The sequence below is a fragment of the Schistocerca nitens genome, chromosome 8 (assembly GCF_023898315.1).
Source record: "Schistocerca nitens isolate TAMUIC-IGC-003100 chromosome 8, iqSchNite1.1, whole genome shotgun sequence".
NCBI lineage: Eukaryota > Metazoa > Arthropoda > Insecta > Orthoptera > Acrididae > Schistocerca > Schistocerca nitens.
The window spans coordinates 276241263-276260853 of NC_064621.1; the positions used below are offsets into that span (position 1 = coordinate 276241263).

General features: G+C 43.8%; 1 protein-coding gene across 2 annotated transcripts in view; it reads left to right on the forward strand.

Annotated features, from left to right (window-relative positions):
• Positions 1-19591, forward strand: part of LOC126199275 (myrosinase 1-like) — a 338624-nt gene that overhangs the window by 251193 nt on the left and 67840 nt on the right. For both annotated transcript variants that reach the window (XM_049936084.1, XM_049936085.1), the window contains exon 7: positions 6520-6667. In XM_049936084.1, coding sequence (XP_049792041.1) covers positions 6520-6667 — 148 coding nt within the window. The remainder of the gene's footprint in view (positions 1-6519; positions 6668-19591) is intronic.

Sequence of the window (19591 nt, forward strand, 5' to 3'; positions counted from 1 at the left end):
AATTAAACTTTACCTATTTAACACGTTATAACACGGAAACTAATTACCGTGTGATAACCAAACTTGGTAGCAGTGATTTCCAGAGTATTGGATGCATGGTTTCTATGCGTCACAGCGCTACTGTCCAGTTCCAGCAATGGCAACCACGTGCCGTGATGAGTCATCGTGATTCATAGTCTCACACACCTGACCAGTCGCAGTGCACTTGTTGACGTGTCAACATGAGCTTGGGCAAAAGGAGCAGGGCATGACTGGTGAAGCTGTCTTATGAAAGCAACAGTAATGCTGCAGCTGCACTTCGAGAATATCGCCGGCTGAAAGGATTAGGGAAGGGGCCTCTTTCTCCACCCGCTTTGCGGAGCATGACGAAGAAGTTGGAATCAAGTCACGAACTGGGCGTCGCTCCGGGAAGAGGCCGACGACCGGTTGCACCAAAGGTGGTTGATGAAATTGCTGTTGCTGTGGCAGACAACGCTGCGTGCAATTCCCGATCGTCACATCCCGTGGTCCACTGTACGGAAGGTGCTTCGAACTATTCTCAAATGGTACAGTAGCTTGCACTACAGAACGAACAACGACGTATCTGCCATGCTCTCGACGTTCTCATGAAGACTGATCTGATGAGTGATCCTGGACCATTCTATGGACAGACGAAACTCATTTTTCTCTGACTGGTGAGGCGAACACGCAGAATTGTGGGGGATCTTCACCTCCAGTCACTGTGCATGAAGTTCCTCTGTATGGTGAACGTGTAACCGTATGGTGTGGCTTCACTCCTACGTTCATCATTGGCCCATTCTTTTTTGAACAGGTTGACGTCCAAGAACCAAAGGCGTGCAGTGTGACTGGCCAGCGTTACTACGATATGCATCGTCGAAGTGTCATACTTGCCCTACAGGAGAGAGACGCATTGATCTCAATAGTTTTCATGTAAGATGGGATCCCACCGAACATCGCTCGAGGAGTTCACCTGCTTCTCCGAAACACATTTACAAACGATCGATTTATCAGCCGATCGTTGTCAAGTACTTGGTCGGCACGATCGCCTGATCTCACTCCCTATGATTTCTGGTTGTGTGGCTATCTGAAGGACAGGGTTTACCAGGGGAACATCTACAAAATGGTTAAAATGGCTCTGCGCACTATGGAACTTACTTCTGAGGTCATCAGTCCCCTAGAACTTAGAACTACTTAAACCTAACTAACCTAAGGACATCACAAACATCCATACCCGAGGCAGGATTCGAACCTGCGACCGTAGCGGTCGCGCGGTTCCAGACAGTAGCGCCTAGATCCGCTCGGCCACGCCGGCCGGCGGAATATCGACACATGTGCTGATCTAAAGCTCAGCACGTCAACAGAGGTAGCCAGTATATCTACGGACATGCTTTGTTCTGGTATGCAGAATGCAGTCCTGCGCTTTCAGACTCTTCCGGACACTGATGGGCGCTATATTGAGCCCCTTTTGTAGCAGTACTGGTACCGGTATGTAATTGTATGATGTACTGTAGCAGCACATTAAAAGTGTTTCAGTTGAATTGATTCTTCATTATTTCTCTGCCCCATGTCCTTGACACTAATGTTACCAAGTTTGGTACTCGTACGGTAATTAGTTTCCGCGCTATAGCGTGTCAAATAGGGAAAGTTTAATTATAACCACCGGTGTTTCTATTTATCGAGTTTCGAATTTGGACCTACTTGATCGAGTAGTAGCGGCTCCAGGTCACGAAAATGACAAGGGCCGGTTGCAAACCACAAGCCCGTCGACACCGTATCCAGTGCCGCCATTGGCAGTGGACGACATGGCGGTCGGTCGTTACCGATGGGCCCACCACGGTCTGTGGATGGAGTTTACGTTTACGTTATGACTGCACTGAAATATCTGTGGAGAACTGTGACTGGCGAGAGCACTGTTGGACAACAGGTGAGGGTGAACTGATAGCACCATGAAAGAGCTGAGCTGAGCTTCGAACACAACAGGAGTTAATCTGACAAGGTATCGCTGCCGGCCTAGTTCCGTACTTGAGAGATATTTCAGCTGACGCCCAGTGCGTCATCCGCATCTGATTGTGATTCATCAACGATAACGGCTCATCTCGTGCTGCAGGGCGGCTGGGAAGAGATCCGTTGATCTGACCGAGGTGCGCAATTCGAGAATGGGCATCTCCCCGTCTGGGGTCAACACAGCGAGGCTATGGTGTGTGAAGCCGCTGTCTAGGGCGTCGCATTTTTCGGTGGATTTCACTTTCCAAAACAGTCTAGCTTTACTCCTGAATATCCTGTTTTCATCATCGCAAAATTGCATGTCTCGTTACCGCAAAATATTAGAAACTAGTACCGCAAATATAAAGAGTAAAACAGCTTACCTTTGGAATGGCAGCGCAGCACACTGGTTGCCCCGGTGAAAGTTTTGTCCCAGTGACGGACATACTGGAAGCGATGTGCAATTCTTTATACGTATTCCAGTAATGATGATTCACCACGCTGATATTTGTCCCACAATTCAGTAGCAACACGCTGCTTTGCACGGTCACGTCTGTCTGTTTTTCTTTTAGAATGCACTGTGTTCAAATACACGTAAGTTTCACTTTGCTTCAAATGGTTCAAATGGCTCTGAGCACTATGGAACTTAACTTCTGCGGTCATCAGTCCCCTAGAACTTAGAACTAATTAAACCAAACTAACCTAAGGACATCAAACACATCCATGCCCGAGGCAGGATTCGAACCTGCGACCGGAGCGGTCGCGGGGTTCCGGACTGAAGCACCTAGAAGCGCTCGGCCACTCCGGCCGGCCAGGGGGGACTATGCTATTATTCCGCATAACATATGATTCACTATCCCTAGCGCTTTTTTTCATAATCGTTGGTATCACTATTTCACTCATTTCCGCATTAGTCTGTAAAGATGCGACACAGTTCTTCTTCAAAATGGTTCAAATGGCTTTGAGCATTATGGGACTTAACATCTGAAGTCATCAGTCCCCTAGAACTTAGAACTTCTTAAACCTAACTAACCTAAGGACATCACACACATCCATGCCCGAGGCAGGATTCGAACCTGCGACCGTAGCAGTCGCTGGGTTCCGGACTGAAGCGCCGACAGCCGGTCGGCCACCACGGCCGGCAATTCTTCTTCGTGCGCTTCCACAAAACGTCACACTTCATCATTTTACTCTGGTTTCTGTATTTAAAATTGACCGTAAAAATACAGGCCACTCCACGATTTGTTTTTATGAAGTCCATTCATTAAAAGCTTAAAGTGAAAAGCAAAAGATAAAGGCACTTTCATATCACTGTCGGGACTTTGTTCCACTAACTACGTAAAACAGTAACTTCCGAAAGTGTACATGGAGATAACCAACACACCCACACCACCGAACACAATATACAGCCTTTTACCTTGTGCAGCCCCTACAGTAACTTTCGCCTGTGCCTATAGTCAACACACCAACTTCGATGTAGCGCCATCTGCAAGCATTAGTATAGTTATGTGCGCAGGATGGGACGGAATAAAAGGGCAGGTGCAAAACTTACCTAGTATGTAAATAGAAATTCAGTTTAGCGACACTGGTTTTTATCTTTTCCGGTTACGAAAAAGTATTTTTTTTCTTGCTAGTGAAAATAAATTTTTCTGTATTTCTTTTACGTTTTTGCGCATTTGCAACCAAATTTTTTAATGACGACACGTGCATCTATGTCACTGTCAGAGGAATGCACAATTGTTTCCGGGATCTTGTCCTTTTTCTTCCTTGCAACAGTTTTTGATTGGTTTGAGGCGGCCCCACCATGCTTCCTCTTCAGTGTCACCCTTGTTTTCAGTATTGGGCGCAGTTAGAATTTTTCTCTAAAATGCCTTTAAGAGATCGTAAGCCTCACTGCGTTTTTATCCTTCTCTAAAACTCAGACTTGACAAAAAATTCTTTCTTTGCCACACACCTAAAATATTACGAGGTGAATAGTTACATTTTTGCTTACGCTTTATCTGCATGTAATCGATTGATTTAGATGGAAGACTCTTCATTCATACTAACTTAAATTTTCACGTAATAAAATTTGATTCTGATGTAACATTCTCGGTTACAACATAAAACTGCTTGAAGTTATCAGTCGTTTTTCGTACTGGTCATTTTAGTTTTAACTGTCAGCTGACATCAGGTGATCCAAGTTCTTCGCTTTTGGTTTCCTTTTCAGAAATTACGACTAACATTGCTGATTTTGGATGGAAGTTGGAGCTCCCTCTTATTGGCAGTGACATAACAGGGTTTGTGGGGGATAAATTGACGCTAAGCCCAACTTATTTTCTGACAGTTTCCTTAAGAAGTATTTTGAAACAACTGAGGTATCTCAGTCGAAGTGCGAGGTCAAGATATCCCAAGTAAGATAAGTAGTTTCATCTAAGAGACGATATTTTAATTATTATTAATAATTGAAATACAGATAACTTTCAAAGTTTCATGTTGTCGAACGCTTGATTCATCATAAGGCTTTCCATTATCATACACATCGTCAAGGCTGGCTGCCCTCGGCTTTCCCCAAGCTACGATGATTGTCATCTGACTAATGAGCACCGGAAATATAGTGGCGTATGGCGCAAAAATGAAGATTTCGGTACAGATGTACCAAACAGATTCTGATACGTCTTTTAGTTTGCATATATTGTGTAGTCTTGCTTTCTTGATGGACGAATTCCTTGAACTGTTCAATTAGTCTCTTCCAGTTGTGATATTAGCTTGCCATTCCTTGAGTTGTTCATTTAGTCTCATCCAGTTATAATATTAGCTTGGCATTCTTCTTTCTATTAATTTATTTCGCTTTCGCAAGTAGTTTGAACATTATTAACCCTGTACATTTCATTCAATATTTTTTGGAAGTTAATTTTGGCTATCTTTCAAGATGATTATGTCGTCTATGAACTTTATACACTCCTGGAAATGGAAAAAAGAACACATTGACACCGGTGTGTCAGACCCACCATACTTGCTCCGGACACTGCGAGAGGGCTGTACAAGCAATGATCACACGCACGGCACAGCGGACACACCAGGACCCGCGGTGTTGGCCGTCGAATGGCGCTAGCTGCGCAGCATTTGTGCACCGCCGCCGTCAGTGTCAGCCAGTTTGCCGTGGCATACGGAGCTCCATCGCAGTCTTTAACACTGGTAGCATGCCGCGACAGCGTGGACGTGAACCGTATGTGCAGTTGACGGACTTTGAGCGAGGGCGTATAGTGGGCATGCGGGAGGCCGGGTGGACGTACCGCCGAATTGCTCAACACGTGGGGCGTGAGGTCTCCACAGTACATTGATGTTGTCGCCAGTGGTCGGCGGAAGGTGCACGTGCCCGTCACCTGGGACCGGACCGCAGCGACGCACGGATGCACGCCAAGACCGTAGGATCCTACGCAGTGCCGTAGGGGACCGCACCGCCACTTCCCAGCAAATTAGGGACACTGTTGCTCCTGGGGTATCGGCGAGGACCATTCGCAACCGTCTCCATGAAGCTGGGCTACGGTCCCGCACACCGTTAGGCCGTCTTCCGCTCACGCCCCAACATCGTGCAGCCCGCCTCCAGTGGTGTCGCGACAGGCGTGAATGGAGGGACGAATGGAGACGTGTCGTCTTCAGCGATGAGAGTCGCTTCTGCCTTGGTGCCAATGATGGTCGTATGCGTGTTTGGCGCCGTGCAGGTGAGCGCCACAATCAGGATTGCATACGACCGAGGCACACAGGGTCAACAGGCGGCATCATGGTGTGGGGAGCGATCTCCTACACTGGCCGTACACCACTGGTGATCGTCGAGGCGACACTGAACAGTGCACGGTACATCCAAACCGTCATAGAACCCATCGTTCTACCATTCCTACACCGGCAAGGGAACTTGCTGTTCCAACAGGACAATGCACGTCCGCATGTATCCCGTGCCACCCAACGTGCTCTAGAAGGTGTAAGTCAACTACCCTGGCCAGCAAGATCTCCGGATCTGTCCCCCATTGAGCATGTTTGGGACTGGATGAAGCGTCGTCTCACGCGGTCTGCACGTCCAGCACGAACGCTGGTCCAACTGAGGCGCCAGGTGGAAATGGCATGGCAAGCCGTTCCACAGGACTACATCCAGCATCTCTACGATCGTCTCCATGGGAGAATAGCAGCCTGCATTTCTGCGAAAGGTGGATATAAACTGTACTAGTGCCGACATTGTGCATGCTCTGTTGCCTGTGTCTATGTGCCTGTGGTTCTGTCAGTGTGATCATGTGATGTATCTGACCCCAGGAATGTGTCAATAAAGTTTCCCCTTCCTGGGACAATGAATTCACGGTGTTCTTATTTCAATTTCCAGGAGTGTATTTTAATCAGCAGCTTTTCACTTGAGTTAATGTTAATTTGAATTAAAACTTGATCGAGAATAAATTGGACTCTGTCTTTCTTTCTTGTTAATATGAATTTATTCTGTCTACCAAAAGGTGACAGAAAGCAAGAACTTTACCGCTGGTGTGTTATCGTCTGGTTTTTCTGTTGCAGCTCGGCTGGTTTGCTCATCCAATTTACACCTCAGACGGCGACTACCCAGCGGTCATGAAGGAGCGGATCTACAATAACAGCATCAAGGACGGCATCTGGATCTCTCGGCTGCCTCAGTTCACGGCGCAAGAGATCGCTGACCTCAAGGGTGAGTCCAGGGCCACGAAACTTCACGTAAGACGGAAGACATAATGGGCTTTGTTCCTTTCTTGTAATACAGTGATTGATTCGTTACTAGGTGACTATTGTTTTAGAAATTGGACTAGTATAGCAAAGTAATATCTTTACACTCTGATTTGGTGAAGCTAGAGCTGTAAAACTCTGAATTTATGAAATTGATAGACATAGGCCGTTCGTGACACCTATCTACATCGTCTCTGTATGTCGAGTATATCGTCTCTGTATGTCTGCTGTGTCGTTTAGAAGAACAGCATTTGCCGTAGAGCCATGTCCATATTAACAATTATTACTTAGTGTAAATCGAGTGCAATGACTTTTGGAGTTACACATAGTTCTAAGCTTGTGTCGTATTAACCATGCTAACATATAAACGGTGAAAGTCATATTGGGTTTATGACAACTGCATGAAGCTCTAAAGAAACACAGTTTCACTTTATAAGCGTCAGGAATTTTATACCAAAAGAGTCATTGCTATCATTCTTGTGACAGTAGATTTTTTAGCTTTCTGGCAGCTGGACGTCATTTGACATATAATTAATCATTGGTGTTCATTGTCTTCATTTTATTGCCTGACTAAGCACCACTCTGCTAAAGTTAAAGATTTTATGTCAGAAGGAGAACGGCAACCACTACACCAATAACAGTTTTTATTTAACAATCTTTGAAAACCAGAAAATTTGGTGATCAGAGGCTGCTAAATAAAAACGTTTACATGTTTACTTTTCACGCTGTATTGGGTTTCTTACGGTACGGACATGTTTCAGATTTGTGCTTCACGTTAAGGACTGACCCCGAAGCGTGGCCACGGGGAAGTCGACAATGTTGCCAGATCCCTCTCAGTAATGTCAGTTCCGAAAGCACAGTCATAGAAAACACCAATCAGATTTAACATATGTAGAGACTAATATGGCATTATGTGCCATCGCTCAATTTCTGTAAAGTAAGAGTTTGTTAAGCTCATCATTTTTCATTATCTGATTTATTGTTGTTTAGCTTTTAACTGATAACCAATGCACTGAATTGCGTTTGCTTCCATTTATCAGGGTACATGAAAATGGTATAAGACCAAAAATAAAAAAGAAAAAGAACATGATACCTGAGGTGGTTTGAAATCATTTAAAAAATGTGTGACAGCTACGGAACGGACTGAAGTGAAGATCGTGATAGTGGTAGTTCAGTACGTAAATAAACTACATTATAGGTGGGAGAGCGTCTTCTGACGTAGCTTTCGTTGCTGTAACTACGATTTAATATAGGAAATGAGTCATGACATTGTTGTCAGTTTGCACTCTCATAAATGAGAATATTTTACTGAAAAATGCCTAATGGAAGGTGAAGGAGCCTAATGTTGCAGATGTTGTGGTAATTAGCGACAAAAATAGTGTTAATACAATAAAGGCACATAACAATAAAACAATGATTTCTTAGAAGTCAGTGCGCTGATTTATATGCACGAGAAGCTTCATTGCTGGTGAAACGTTGTTGTGATGCCTTGTGTAAGGAGGAGAAATGCGTACCATCACGTTTCCGGCTTTGATAAAGGTCGGACTGTAGCCTATCGCGATTGCGGTTTATGGTATCGCGACATTACTGCTCGCGTTGGTCGAGATCCAATGACTGTTAGCAGAATATGGAATCGGTGGGTTCAGGAGGGTAATAAGGAACGCCGTGCTGGGTCCCAACGGCGACGTATCACTAGCAGTCGAGATGACAGGCAACTTATCCGAAAGGCTGTAACGGATCGTGGAGCCACGTCTCGATCCCTGAGTCAACAGATGGGGACGTTTGCAAGACAACAACCATCTGCACGAACAGTTCGACGACGTTTGCAGCAGCATGGACTATCAGTTCGAAGACCATGGCTGCGGTTACCCTTGACGCTGCATCAGAGACAGGAGCGCCTGCGATAGTGTACTCAACGACGAACCTGGGTGCACGAATGGCAAAACGTCATTTTTTCGGGTGAATCCATGTTCTGTTTACAGCATCATGATGGTCGCATCCGTGTCTGGCGACATCGCGGTGAACGCACGTTGGAAGCGTGTATTCGTCATCGCCATGCTGGCGTATCACCCGCCGTGATGGTATGGGGCGCCATTGGTTACACGTCTCGGTCACCTCTTGTTCGCATTGACGGCACTTTGAACACTGGACGTTACATTTCATATGTGTTACGACCCGTGGCTCTATCCTTCATTCGATCCCTGAGAAACCCTACATTTGAGCAGGATAATGCACGACCGCATGTTGCACGTCCTGTACGGGCCTTATGGATGCAGAAAATGTTCGACTGCTGCCATGGCCAGCACATTCTTCAGATCTCTTACCAATTGAAAACGTCTGGTCAATGGTGGCCGAGCAACTGGCTCGTCACAATACTCCAGTCACTACTCTCGATGAACTGTGGTATCGTGTTGAAGCTGCATGGGCAGCTGTACCTGTACACGCCATCCAATCTCTGTTTGACTCAATGCCCAGGCGTATCAAGGCCGTTATTACAGCCAGAGGTGGTTGTTCTGGGTACTGATTAATCAGGATCTACGCACCCAAATTGCGTGAAAATGTAATCACATGTCAGTTCAAGTATAGTATATTTGTCCAATGAATACCCGTTTATCATCTGCATTTCTTCTTGGTGTAGCAATTTTAATGACCAGTAGTGTGTTTTCACTTTGAAGACAGCTGCCACTAAGCCACTGCAAGCCCCTAGAGCATTGCGCTTAACGATTTCACTTCTCTGTATACATATCTAAGAATGGGCCGACGTGATGCTGCTTGCCCACCGTGTGAAAATTCGTTGCCTTTCCCTCCAGATCTTGTTATCCGATCAAATGGGTCTTCCCCGCCAACGTGTGTAGTTGCATAGGGCTCGAGCAGTTTGTGGAGCGTGGCTAGCAGCCGATACGAATCACTTAATGTTGCGTTCTGTAAGTCGAGAATGGGAAATTGCTGCAGGGTTCTCCCGTATTCACGTAAATAAAGCGAAATTTTCGTTGGTCACTGTGGCAATGGTTGGGTGTCATCCCCTCCACGCTTTTTCCTTAAAAGCGGGTAGTCGGTTTAGAGAAGAATAATTTCGGTCACTTGCGGCCCTGCTGAGACGTCTCGGCCTGGTGGCGATTGAGATGCATGTTTGCTAAGTTTGGAGTAAGAGCTGCATTTCGCTTTAGTGCTATTCACATTCTGCGTGGCATACAGTTTACGGAATTCGTTACGGAACGTGTGTTGTCCGGTTAACTGTATTGTTTCTTTGGTCTTGGACTCGTTTACTTAGCACTGACGAGCTACAGAGATTGGGAAAGCCTGTAGCGTTTCACAAGCAGTCTGCCACGTAGATGAGGTGCCTCCACACAGTGTTTTCGGGATATTCGTGGTTAAATTGAGCTTCTAGGGAGCCTTGTGTTTCATTATGATTTTGTGCTTGTTGTATCCGGAGCAATTTCTCAATTAACTTTTCGAGACTTTATGCACATATCGTTCGAAACTTACGCTCTGTTATTTTAACGTAGTGTATTCAAGATGTTAGAGTAAATAAATGATTTATTCAATTCAGACCTGGTTTGAATCTCACAACCAAACTATTTTCCTACAACTGATCCTTGTTAGGGTATACTCTAAAAACAAATACAACCCATGCATTACTGATTTGTTTGTCTCACTGTGACGGTGTTCCATTTCAGAGGAGATGGCGACTGTTTTTGCTTGAATATCAAATATGTGAGAATTTTGTCCGAGGTTATTATTTATGATTAACGATAATTGCACTGAATTCGTCACAGATGTGCTAAAGGCAGGTTCAGATTAGAGAGATGAAAGAAAGACAGACAGTCAGGTTTAGTTCAAATATTTAGTATGTAGTAACCATTGCCACGTTCACACGTCAGATACCTTGAAGAGGCAATATAGTGAAATAAAAACTTACTAGCTTCCGCTGCAGTGTTCATAACCACCGAACATCAATCTCACTCGCCAGTGACACCTGTAGGCTATATAATAATTATGTGTTATTTATGATGGTTTATTATATAACCTACACACCCGTGTAAGATATTTATTTTATTGATTTTGATATTGTATAAGTTAAGATTTTATTTGGTCTCTAAAGAACTGAAAATTTGCAGTTCATCGAATAGCCCACAGTTAATGTCACTGAGGTATCTCAAATATAGGTTTATAAATTCTTAGATTATGACTGAACCATATGAAGCAACCAAGTTACTGAATAAGTCAAATCAAAGTTAAACTTTTCAAGACTTACCTGACGTAAATGTTGTCACAAAAACAAAGATGTTTAAAATGCTCATACTTATTCTCCCTTTCTCCCCCTGCATAACTATATTTGTGAAACAGTGAATACTGCCAATTTAAAACTGACCGAATTGGATCAAATTCTGTAAAATGCAGGACAACTGAAATAATGAGTTCAGACGTCCAGTTAGCCACTGCTAAATTACAGGGAGTAGAATGAGAGCATCCTCACGTGGAAACGTCATTCATGCTTTCAATCCACATTAATGCAATGCCAGGTGTAAGCAGATGGATCTGTGTGTCACGCATTAAGTTAGGAAAGAAGCAAACGGAACTGTATGATGAAACAGTTGCCTAAATTCATTTCGTAACTAAGTTTATGAACCAAACACACCACTATAATGTTAATCGCAGACTTACCAAGTGCAGCAGAACACAAATGAGGCTAACTTATTATTGAAACATTTTTGTTTTTGCATATCACTGCTATCCTCTTTAAAGAGGTTACCTTGGTCAGTTGTACATCGATGAAGGCTTTGTTTCCAGTTTTCGTAGCATTGCTGAAAGGCTCCAACTACCATGCCGGACAAAAAAAAAGGGGGGGGGAAGTACCTAGAAGGGGAGAACGGAAAAAAATCTTGGGTTGAGAGGCTATCTGATGTTATTTCAGTGACGACAAAATCGAGTGAAATTTGCGAAGAACTTGGCAGTAGCCAACTTACCAGTATGGCATTGCACCCACTGTACCCACTAATTCTGTTTGGAAGAGTGCTGGAAAGCTGTTTCTTCCTCTCCACAGGCAAGCTAGTCCAGAACTGTTGTAACAGGTCCTTGATGCCCTGGACACTGGGGCTAGGGCAGAGTTGACATACGAGCTAGTCCAACACATCTTTTATCGGGGACATATCTGGGGATATCGATAGCAATGGTAGTAGCAAAGCATGACGCATACTATTAATAAAGGCATATGACGTCTGTGTTCGAGCATTGCCCTGTTGAAAAATGGCACCTCTATACTGTCGCTTAGTCAGTACTAGCTGTGACCTGAAATCACACCCTACGATTCACCACACCATGATGCCGAGAGAAACAACACCGTGCATGTCCAAAACATGGGAAAAATGGACCTGCCCAGATCGCCGCTTTGCTACCCGACGAGGGTCAAAATGGTTCAAATGGCTCTGAGCACTATAGGACTTAACTACTGAGGTCATCAGTCCCGTAGAACTTAGAACTACTTAAACCTAACTAACCTAAGGACATCACACACATCCATACCCGAGGCAGAATTCGAACCTGCGACCGTAGCGGTCGCGCGGTTCCGGACTCAAGCGCCTACAACTGCTCGGCCACTTCGGCCGGCTTCAAATGTGTGTGAAATCTTATGGGACTTAACTGCTACGGTCATCAGTCCCTAAGCTTACACACTACTTAACCTAAATTATCCTAAGGACAAACACACACACCGAAGACCGAGGGAGGACTCGAACCTCCGCAGGGGAGCAGCCTGGAATCGCTCGGGCACTCCGGCCGGCGACGAGGGTCAACCAGGACTGTAGAGAAGGGCGAGTCATCGCCGAAGAGAATGCCACGCCATTTATTAGCAGTGCGTTCTTTCCGGTCTCGGCACTACTCCAGACGCAGGCGTTTTTATTGCGGTGTTAAGAGCAGTCCAGTCATAACACAGTGCTTCCGTAGTACGACAGCTGCTAGGCTCCGACCAATGGTGCGATTTCACACAGAATATTTCATGGTGTCCGTCATTTGTTCTTGAAAACTGCCAAGATGAGAAACATAGAAGTAGATATCCTCGGTGTAGCAAAGCAGCTTAAATCATTAATAAAGGCAAGGCCTCCGGTCCAGACTGTATACCAGTCAGGTTCCTTTCTGAGTATGTTGATACAATAGCTCCATATTTAGCAATTATATACAACCTCCCGCTCACAGAAATTTCCGTACCTAAAGACTGGAAAATTGCTCAAGCCACACCAACACCCAAAGAGCGAAATAGGAGTAATCCGCTGAATTACACGCCCATATCACTAACGTCGATTTGCAGTAGGGTTTTCGAACATATATTGTGCTCGAATATAATAAATTACCTCGAAGAAAACGATTTATTGACGCATAGTCAACACGAATTCAGAAAATATCGTTCTTGTAAAACACAAATAGCTCTTTATACTCGTGAAGTAATGAGTCCTATCGACAGGGGATGTAAAATTGATTCCATATTTTTAGATTTCCAGAAGGCTTTCAACACGCTTCCTCACAAGCGTCTTCTAACCAAACTGCGTGCCTATGGAATATCGCCTCAGTTGTACGACTGGATTCGTGATTTCCTATCAGAAAGGTCACAGTTCGTAGCAATAGATGGAAAGTCATCGAGTAAAACAGAAGTAACATCCGGCGTTCCCCAAGGAAGTGTTATGGGCTCTCTATTGTCCCTGATCTATATTAACGACATACGAGACAATCTGAGTAGCCCTTATAATTGTCTGCACTTGATGCTGTCATTTACCGTCTTGTAAAGTCATCAGATAACCAAAAAGAATTGCAAAATGATTTAGATAAGATATCAGTATGGTGCGAAAAGTAGCAGCTGACCCTCAATAAAGAAAAGTGTGAAGTTATTCACATGAGTACTAAAAGAAATCCGATAAATTCCGATTACACGGTAAGTAACACAGATCTTAAGGTTGTAAATTCAACTATATACTTAGGGATTGTTGTATACATGGAAGAAGCCTGGAGATACTGGAAGGTCTCAGATAGATTATATAATGGTAAGACAGAGATTCAGGAACAAGGTTTTAAATTGTAAGACATTTCCAGGGGCAAATGTAGACTCTGACCACAATCTGTTGGTTATGAACTGTAAGTTGAAACTGAAGAAACTGCAAAAAGGTGGGCATTTGAGAGGATGGGACTTGGATAAACTGAAAGAACCAGAGGTTGTAGAGAGCTTCAGGGAGAGCATTGGCGAATGATTGACAAGAATGGGGGAAAGAAATACAGTAGAAGAAGAATAGGTAGCTTTGAGAGACGAAATAGTGAAGGTAGCAGAGGATCAAGTGGGTAAAAAGACGAGGGCTAATAGAAATCCTTGGGTAACAGAAGAGATATTGAATTTAATTGATGAAAGGAAAAAATATAAAAATGCAGTAAATGAAGCAGGCAAAAAGGAATAAAAAGTCTCAAAAATGAGATCGGCAGGAAGTGCAAAATGGCTAAGCAGGGATGCCTAGAGGACAAATGTAAGGATGTTGAGGCGCATATCACTAGGGGTAAGATAGATACTTCCTACAGGAAAATTAAAGAGACCTTTGGAGAAAAGAGAACCACTTGCATGAATATAAAGAGCTCAGATGGAAACCCAGTTCTAAGCAAAGAAGGGAAAGCAGAAACGTGGAAGGAGTATATAGAGGGTCTATACAAGGGCGATGTTCTTGAGGACAATATTATAGAAATGAGAGAGAATGTAGATGAAGATGAAACAGGAGATATGATACTGCGTGAAGAGTTTGACAGAGCACTGAAAGACCTAAGTCGAAACAAGGCCCCGGGAGTAGACAACATTCAATTAGAAGTACTGGCAGCACTGGGAGATCCAAAACTCTACCATCTAGTGAACAAGATGTATGAGACAGGCGAAATACCCTCAGACTTTAAGAAGAATATAATAATTCCAATCCCAAAGAAAGCAGGAGTTGACAGATGTGAAAATTACCGAGCTATCAATTTAATAAGCCACGGCTGCAAAATACTAACACGCATTCTTTACAGGCGAATGGAAAAACTGGTAGAAGCCGACCTCGGGGGAGATCAGTTTGGATTCGGTAGAAATGTTGGAACACGTCAGACAATACTGACCCTACGACTTATCTTAGAAAATAGATTAAGGAAAGGCAAACCTACGTTTCTAGCATTTGTAGACTTAGAGAAAGCTTTTGACAATGTTGACTGGAATACTCAATTTCAAATTCTGAAGGGGTCAGGGGTAAAACACAGAGAGCTAAAGGCTATTTACAATTTGTACAGAAATCAGATAGCAGTTATAAGAGTCGAGGGGCATGAAAGAGAAGCAGTGGTTGGGAAGGGAGTGAGACAGGCTTGTAGCCTATCCCCGATGTTATTCAATCTGTATATTGAGCAAGCAGTAAAGGAAACAAAAGAAAAATTCGGAGTAGATATTAAAATCCATGGAGAAGAAATAAAAACTTTGAGGTTTGCCGATGACATTGTAATTCTGTCAGAGACAACAAAGGACTAGGAAGAACAGTTGAACGGAATGGACAGTATCTTGAGAGGAGGGTATAAGATGAACATCAACAAAAGCAAAACGAGGATAATCGAATGTAGTCGAATTACGTCGGGCGATGGTAAGGGAATTAGATTAGGAAATGAGACACTTAAAGTAGTAAAGGAGTTTTGCTATTTGGGGAGCAAAATAACTGATGATGGTCGAAGTAGAGTGGATATAAAATGTAGACTGGTAATGGCAAGGAAAGTGTTTCTGAAGAAGAGGAATTTGTTAATATCGAGTATAGATTTAAGTGTAGGGAAGTAGTTTCTGAAAATATTTGTATGGAGTGTAGCCATGTATGGAAGTGAAACATGGACGATAAATAGTTTGGACAAGAAGAGAATAGAAGCTTTCGAAATGTGAGGCTACAGAAGAATGCTGAAGATTAGATGGGTAGATCACATAACTAAGGAGGAGGTATTGAAAAGAATTGGAGAGAAGAGAAATTTGTGGCACAACTTGACTAGAAGAAGGGATTGGTTGGTAGGGCATCAAGGGATCACCAATTTAGTATTGGAGGGGAGCGTGGAGGGTAAAAATCGTAGACGGAGACCAAGTGATGAATACACTAAACAGATTCAGAAGGATGTAGGTTGCAGTAGCTACTGGGAGATGAAGAAGCTTGCAGAGGATTGAGTAGCATGGAGAGCTCCATCAAACCAGTCTCTGGACTGAAGACCACAACGACAACAACTTAGGATTACAATTACAAATAACCTAAACTGGAACGATCACTTCGATAATGTTGTGGGTAGAGCAAGACAAATACTGCGATTCATCGGCAGAACCCTTACAAGGTGCAATAGGTCTACTAAAGAGACTGCTTACACCACGCTTGTCCGTCCTATTCTGGAATATTGCTGTGCGGTGTGGGATCCGCATCAGGTAGGACTCACGGGTGACATCGTAAAAGTTCAAAGAAGGGCGGCTCGTGTTGTACTGTCACGAAATAGGGGAGATAGTGACATAGACATGATACGTGAATTGGAATGGAAATCATTAAAAGAAAGGCGTTTTTCGTTGCGACGTGATCTTCTCACGAAATTCCAATCAACAGTTTTCTGCTCCGATCGCGAAAACTTTCTGTTGGCTCCCACCTACATAGGGAGACATCATCACCACGATAAAATAAGAGAAATCAGGGCTCGCACAGAAAAATTGTAAATGCTCTTTTTCCCGCGCGCCATATATTCCCTGGTAACAGCACTAAACGTGAACAACACTAACGCACTCTGATGGCCGTTCGACCTGACACAGGGAGTTGCAGCTCTAATCATTGTGTACTTGTACGACGTTACATTGACATCCGAACCTGTTTTTTGGGTGTTTTACTATTTTTGCCAAACCTCTGTCCTTGGTAACACTCCTATGGAAGTTACGAGCGGTAAGAAGGTGGGTTTCCATTCTGAAGATTCTCTTTAAGCTTTTTCATAGTGTCTTGAGAGGCACGTTCCTTATAATTTATAACGGTTTTCACTATCTGGATCAAGCTGGATGTTTTCATTTACTATAATCGGTTGCGATTATCTACGAAAAACTATCAAATTGTGGCCTATGTGTCATGTGAAGTTTAACTAATTGAAATCGGTTGTAATAAATTAAAAGGATATTTGTGATGATGCTGGAAAATTGCTACAGAAAAATGTGAAGTAGACTAAGATAAGGCGGATGTACTAGGGAGCTGGTACAACAAAAAAATTCCATTTTCGGCAAAAGTTGGCTGATGGAAATGGCCATGGCCATCCGGAATTGAGCATTGTGAACTGTATATAGTGTCGCCCGCCTGGCTAGCCGCGCGGTCTAACGCTTCCCGGTTGCTGGCACGAATCCGCCCGACAGATTAGTGCCGGCCAGCCTGCAGATAGTTTTAAAGGCGATTTTCCATCTACCTCGGCGAATGCGGGCTGGTTCCCCTTGTTCCGTCTCAGTCGGCGATTGCTGCGCAAACACTGTTTTCATGTACGCGTACACCGTATTTATTACTGTACCACGCAAACATTTGGGGTTACACTCGTCTGGTATGAGATGTTCCCGGGGGTCCACTGGCGGCCGAACCGCACAATAACCCTGGTTTCGGTGTGAGGCGACGGTAGGGTGGGTGGCCTGTTGTGGGGTTGTGAACCACTGCCGGCCGCAGGTGGCCGAGCGGTTCTAGGCGCTTCAGTCTGGAACCGCGCGACCGCTACGGACGCAGGTTCGAATCCTGCCTCGGGCATGGATGTGTGTGATGTCCTTAGGTTAGTTAGGTTTAAGTAGTTCTAAGTTCTAGGGGACTGATGACCTGAGATGTTAAGTCCCATAGTGCTCAGAGCCATTTGAACCATTTTGAACCGCCTGGGGGATTAGTGTCGAGGTCAGGTGTACCGGCCAGCCTGTGGATGGTTTATAAGGCGTTTTTTTTTTTTTTTTTTTTTTTTTTTTGTGAACCACTGAGGGCTACGGCGGGACGAAGCCTCTCCGTCGTTTCTAGGTCCCCGGTTTAATACATACATACATGTGCAGAGTCCACAGTTGCAAGAATTTTTTATTACGATTTATTCCTGATCCATAATTTTTTTCGAATTTGACTCTGTCAAAACATGAAAATAAGGAAACGACTTCATTTTTTATTTTCTTATTTTGTGACGATGCTGGAAAATCCTATATTATCACCAATGACAAAACGACAGTAACAATTTTGTCTTTTCCGTGTCTGTTAAAAAGTCAGGTCACGTATTATTTCGATTGTCTTTTTGTTCAACTGAAATGGTTTTTTGAATCAATTTAGGACACAGTATCTGTCCTGAAGTCTACCCCACTACCCATCAGCGACTTTGTGAGATGACTGCGTGACCTCTCAAGTTCCCTCATTCTTTCATATTCATCGATTTTCGATGCTGAAGGGCTCCTCAGCGAGATTCACCTTGCAGTTCTTCTCGCCTCTTCAAAAATGCTTTATGTCGTCGCAAAAAGTGTTCTCTTGATAAGGAATGTTCTATCTAGGCTCAGTGCAGCTTTTCGTAATCAACCTCGCAGATTTACGAAGAATATAACTGTTCCACATTTCTCTGTTACATTTCTCATAATGGGCAAAGTTTACGGGAGTTACGAATTTTATGATAAATGGGGAACTGCTATCTTTGTTTTAATAACAGTTTTAGTTTAGCACTCTGGGATCTGAAAGTCTTTTGACACATAACTACTCATCGATCTTCATCAATTTCATTGTTATGCCTTATCAGGCACCAGTTTAGTGAAGATAAACATTTTATGTCAAAAGGAGAGATACACCCACTATACCAATACCAATTATTAGTTAAGCATCTGGGGTCGCTAATTTTTTTTCACATAATTGAATACGAGGAAATTTGATGATTGCAAGCAACGTATCACGCTTTATTCGGTTGCATACGCAATGAATAAAAGTGAAATTTGTTTTTTACGTTAAGAAGGACAGACTGACTCCTCAGCGTGGCGAAGGGAAGTTGTCAATGTTGCCAGATCCCTCTAAAAGACGCCAGTCTCGATGTTTTTATCTTATGTTCATTTAAAAATACGTAATGTGTATTTAACTGAAGGTAGATTACAACACTGCCACCACAGGCTTGTTCTCAACTTTCCTTGTAGGACGTTCATAGCCGAGAACGGGTTTCTTCAGAAATTTCAATAAGAATACATTCGAAAAAAGCAAGCTTGTTTCGTTTGAAGATCTATGCTGATGTAGAGACAATGCCCATCCATTCTCTTCGAAATACTGCACTTACGGCAGGGTTCACTAAACTCATATGTAACTGTCACTGTTTCGTCTTGCAACTGTTACCTGAACAAACGAGAACAATTTAGTTAGTACACTGTTTTTGCACAACAACAAAACAAATCAGTCTGTGGGTGACCGCCTTCGTGTTAACATTGTAGCAGAGGCAGCGATTCGGCTGTATGCTCGTGTAAGTGTGTATGTGGTCTTTAGCGGGGCGTCGTTAGGGGAATGGCATAAACTCCATGAGTGCAAATAGTATGGTATTTCGATATAGCCGGCCGAAGTGGCCGTGCGGTTAAAGGCGCTGCAGTCTGGAACCGCAAGACCGCTACGGTCGCAGGTTCGAATCCTGCCTAGGGCATGGATGTTTGTGATGTCCTTAGGTTAGTTAGGTTTAACTAGTTCTAAGTTCTAGGGGACTAATGACCTCAGCAGTTGAGTCCCATAGTGCTCAGAGCCATTTCGATATATTAAGGAAACCGTCCGCCCCCCATGAACCGTGGAACTTGCCGTTGGTGGGGAGGCTTGCGTACCTCAGCGATACAGATAGTCGTACCGTAGGTTCAACCACAACGGAGAGGCATCTGTTGAGAGGTCAGACA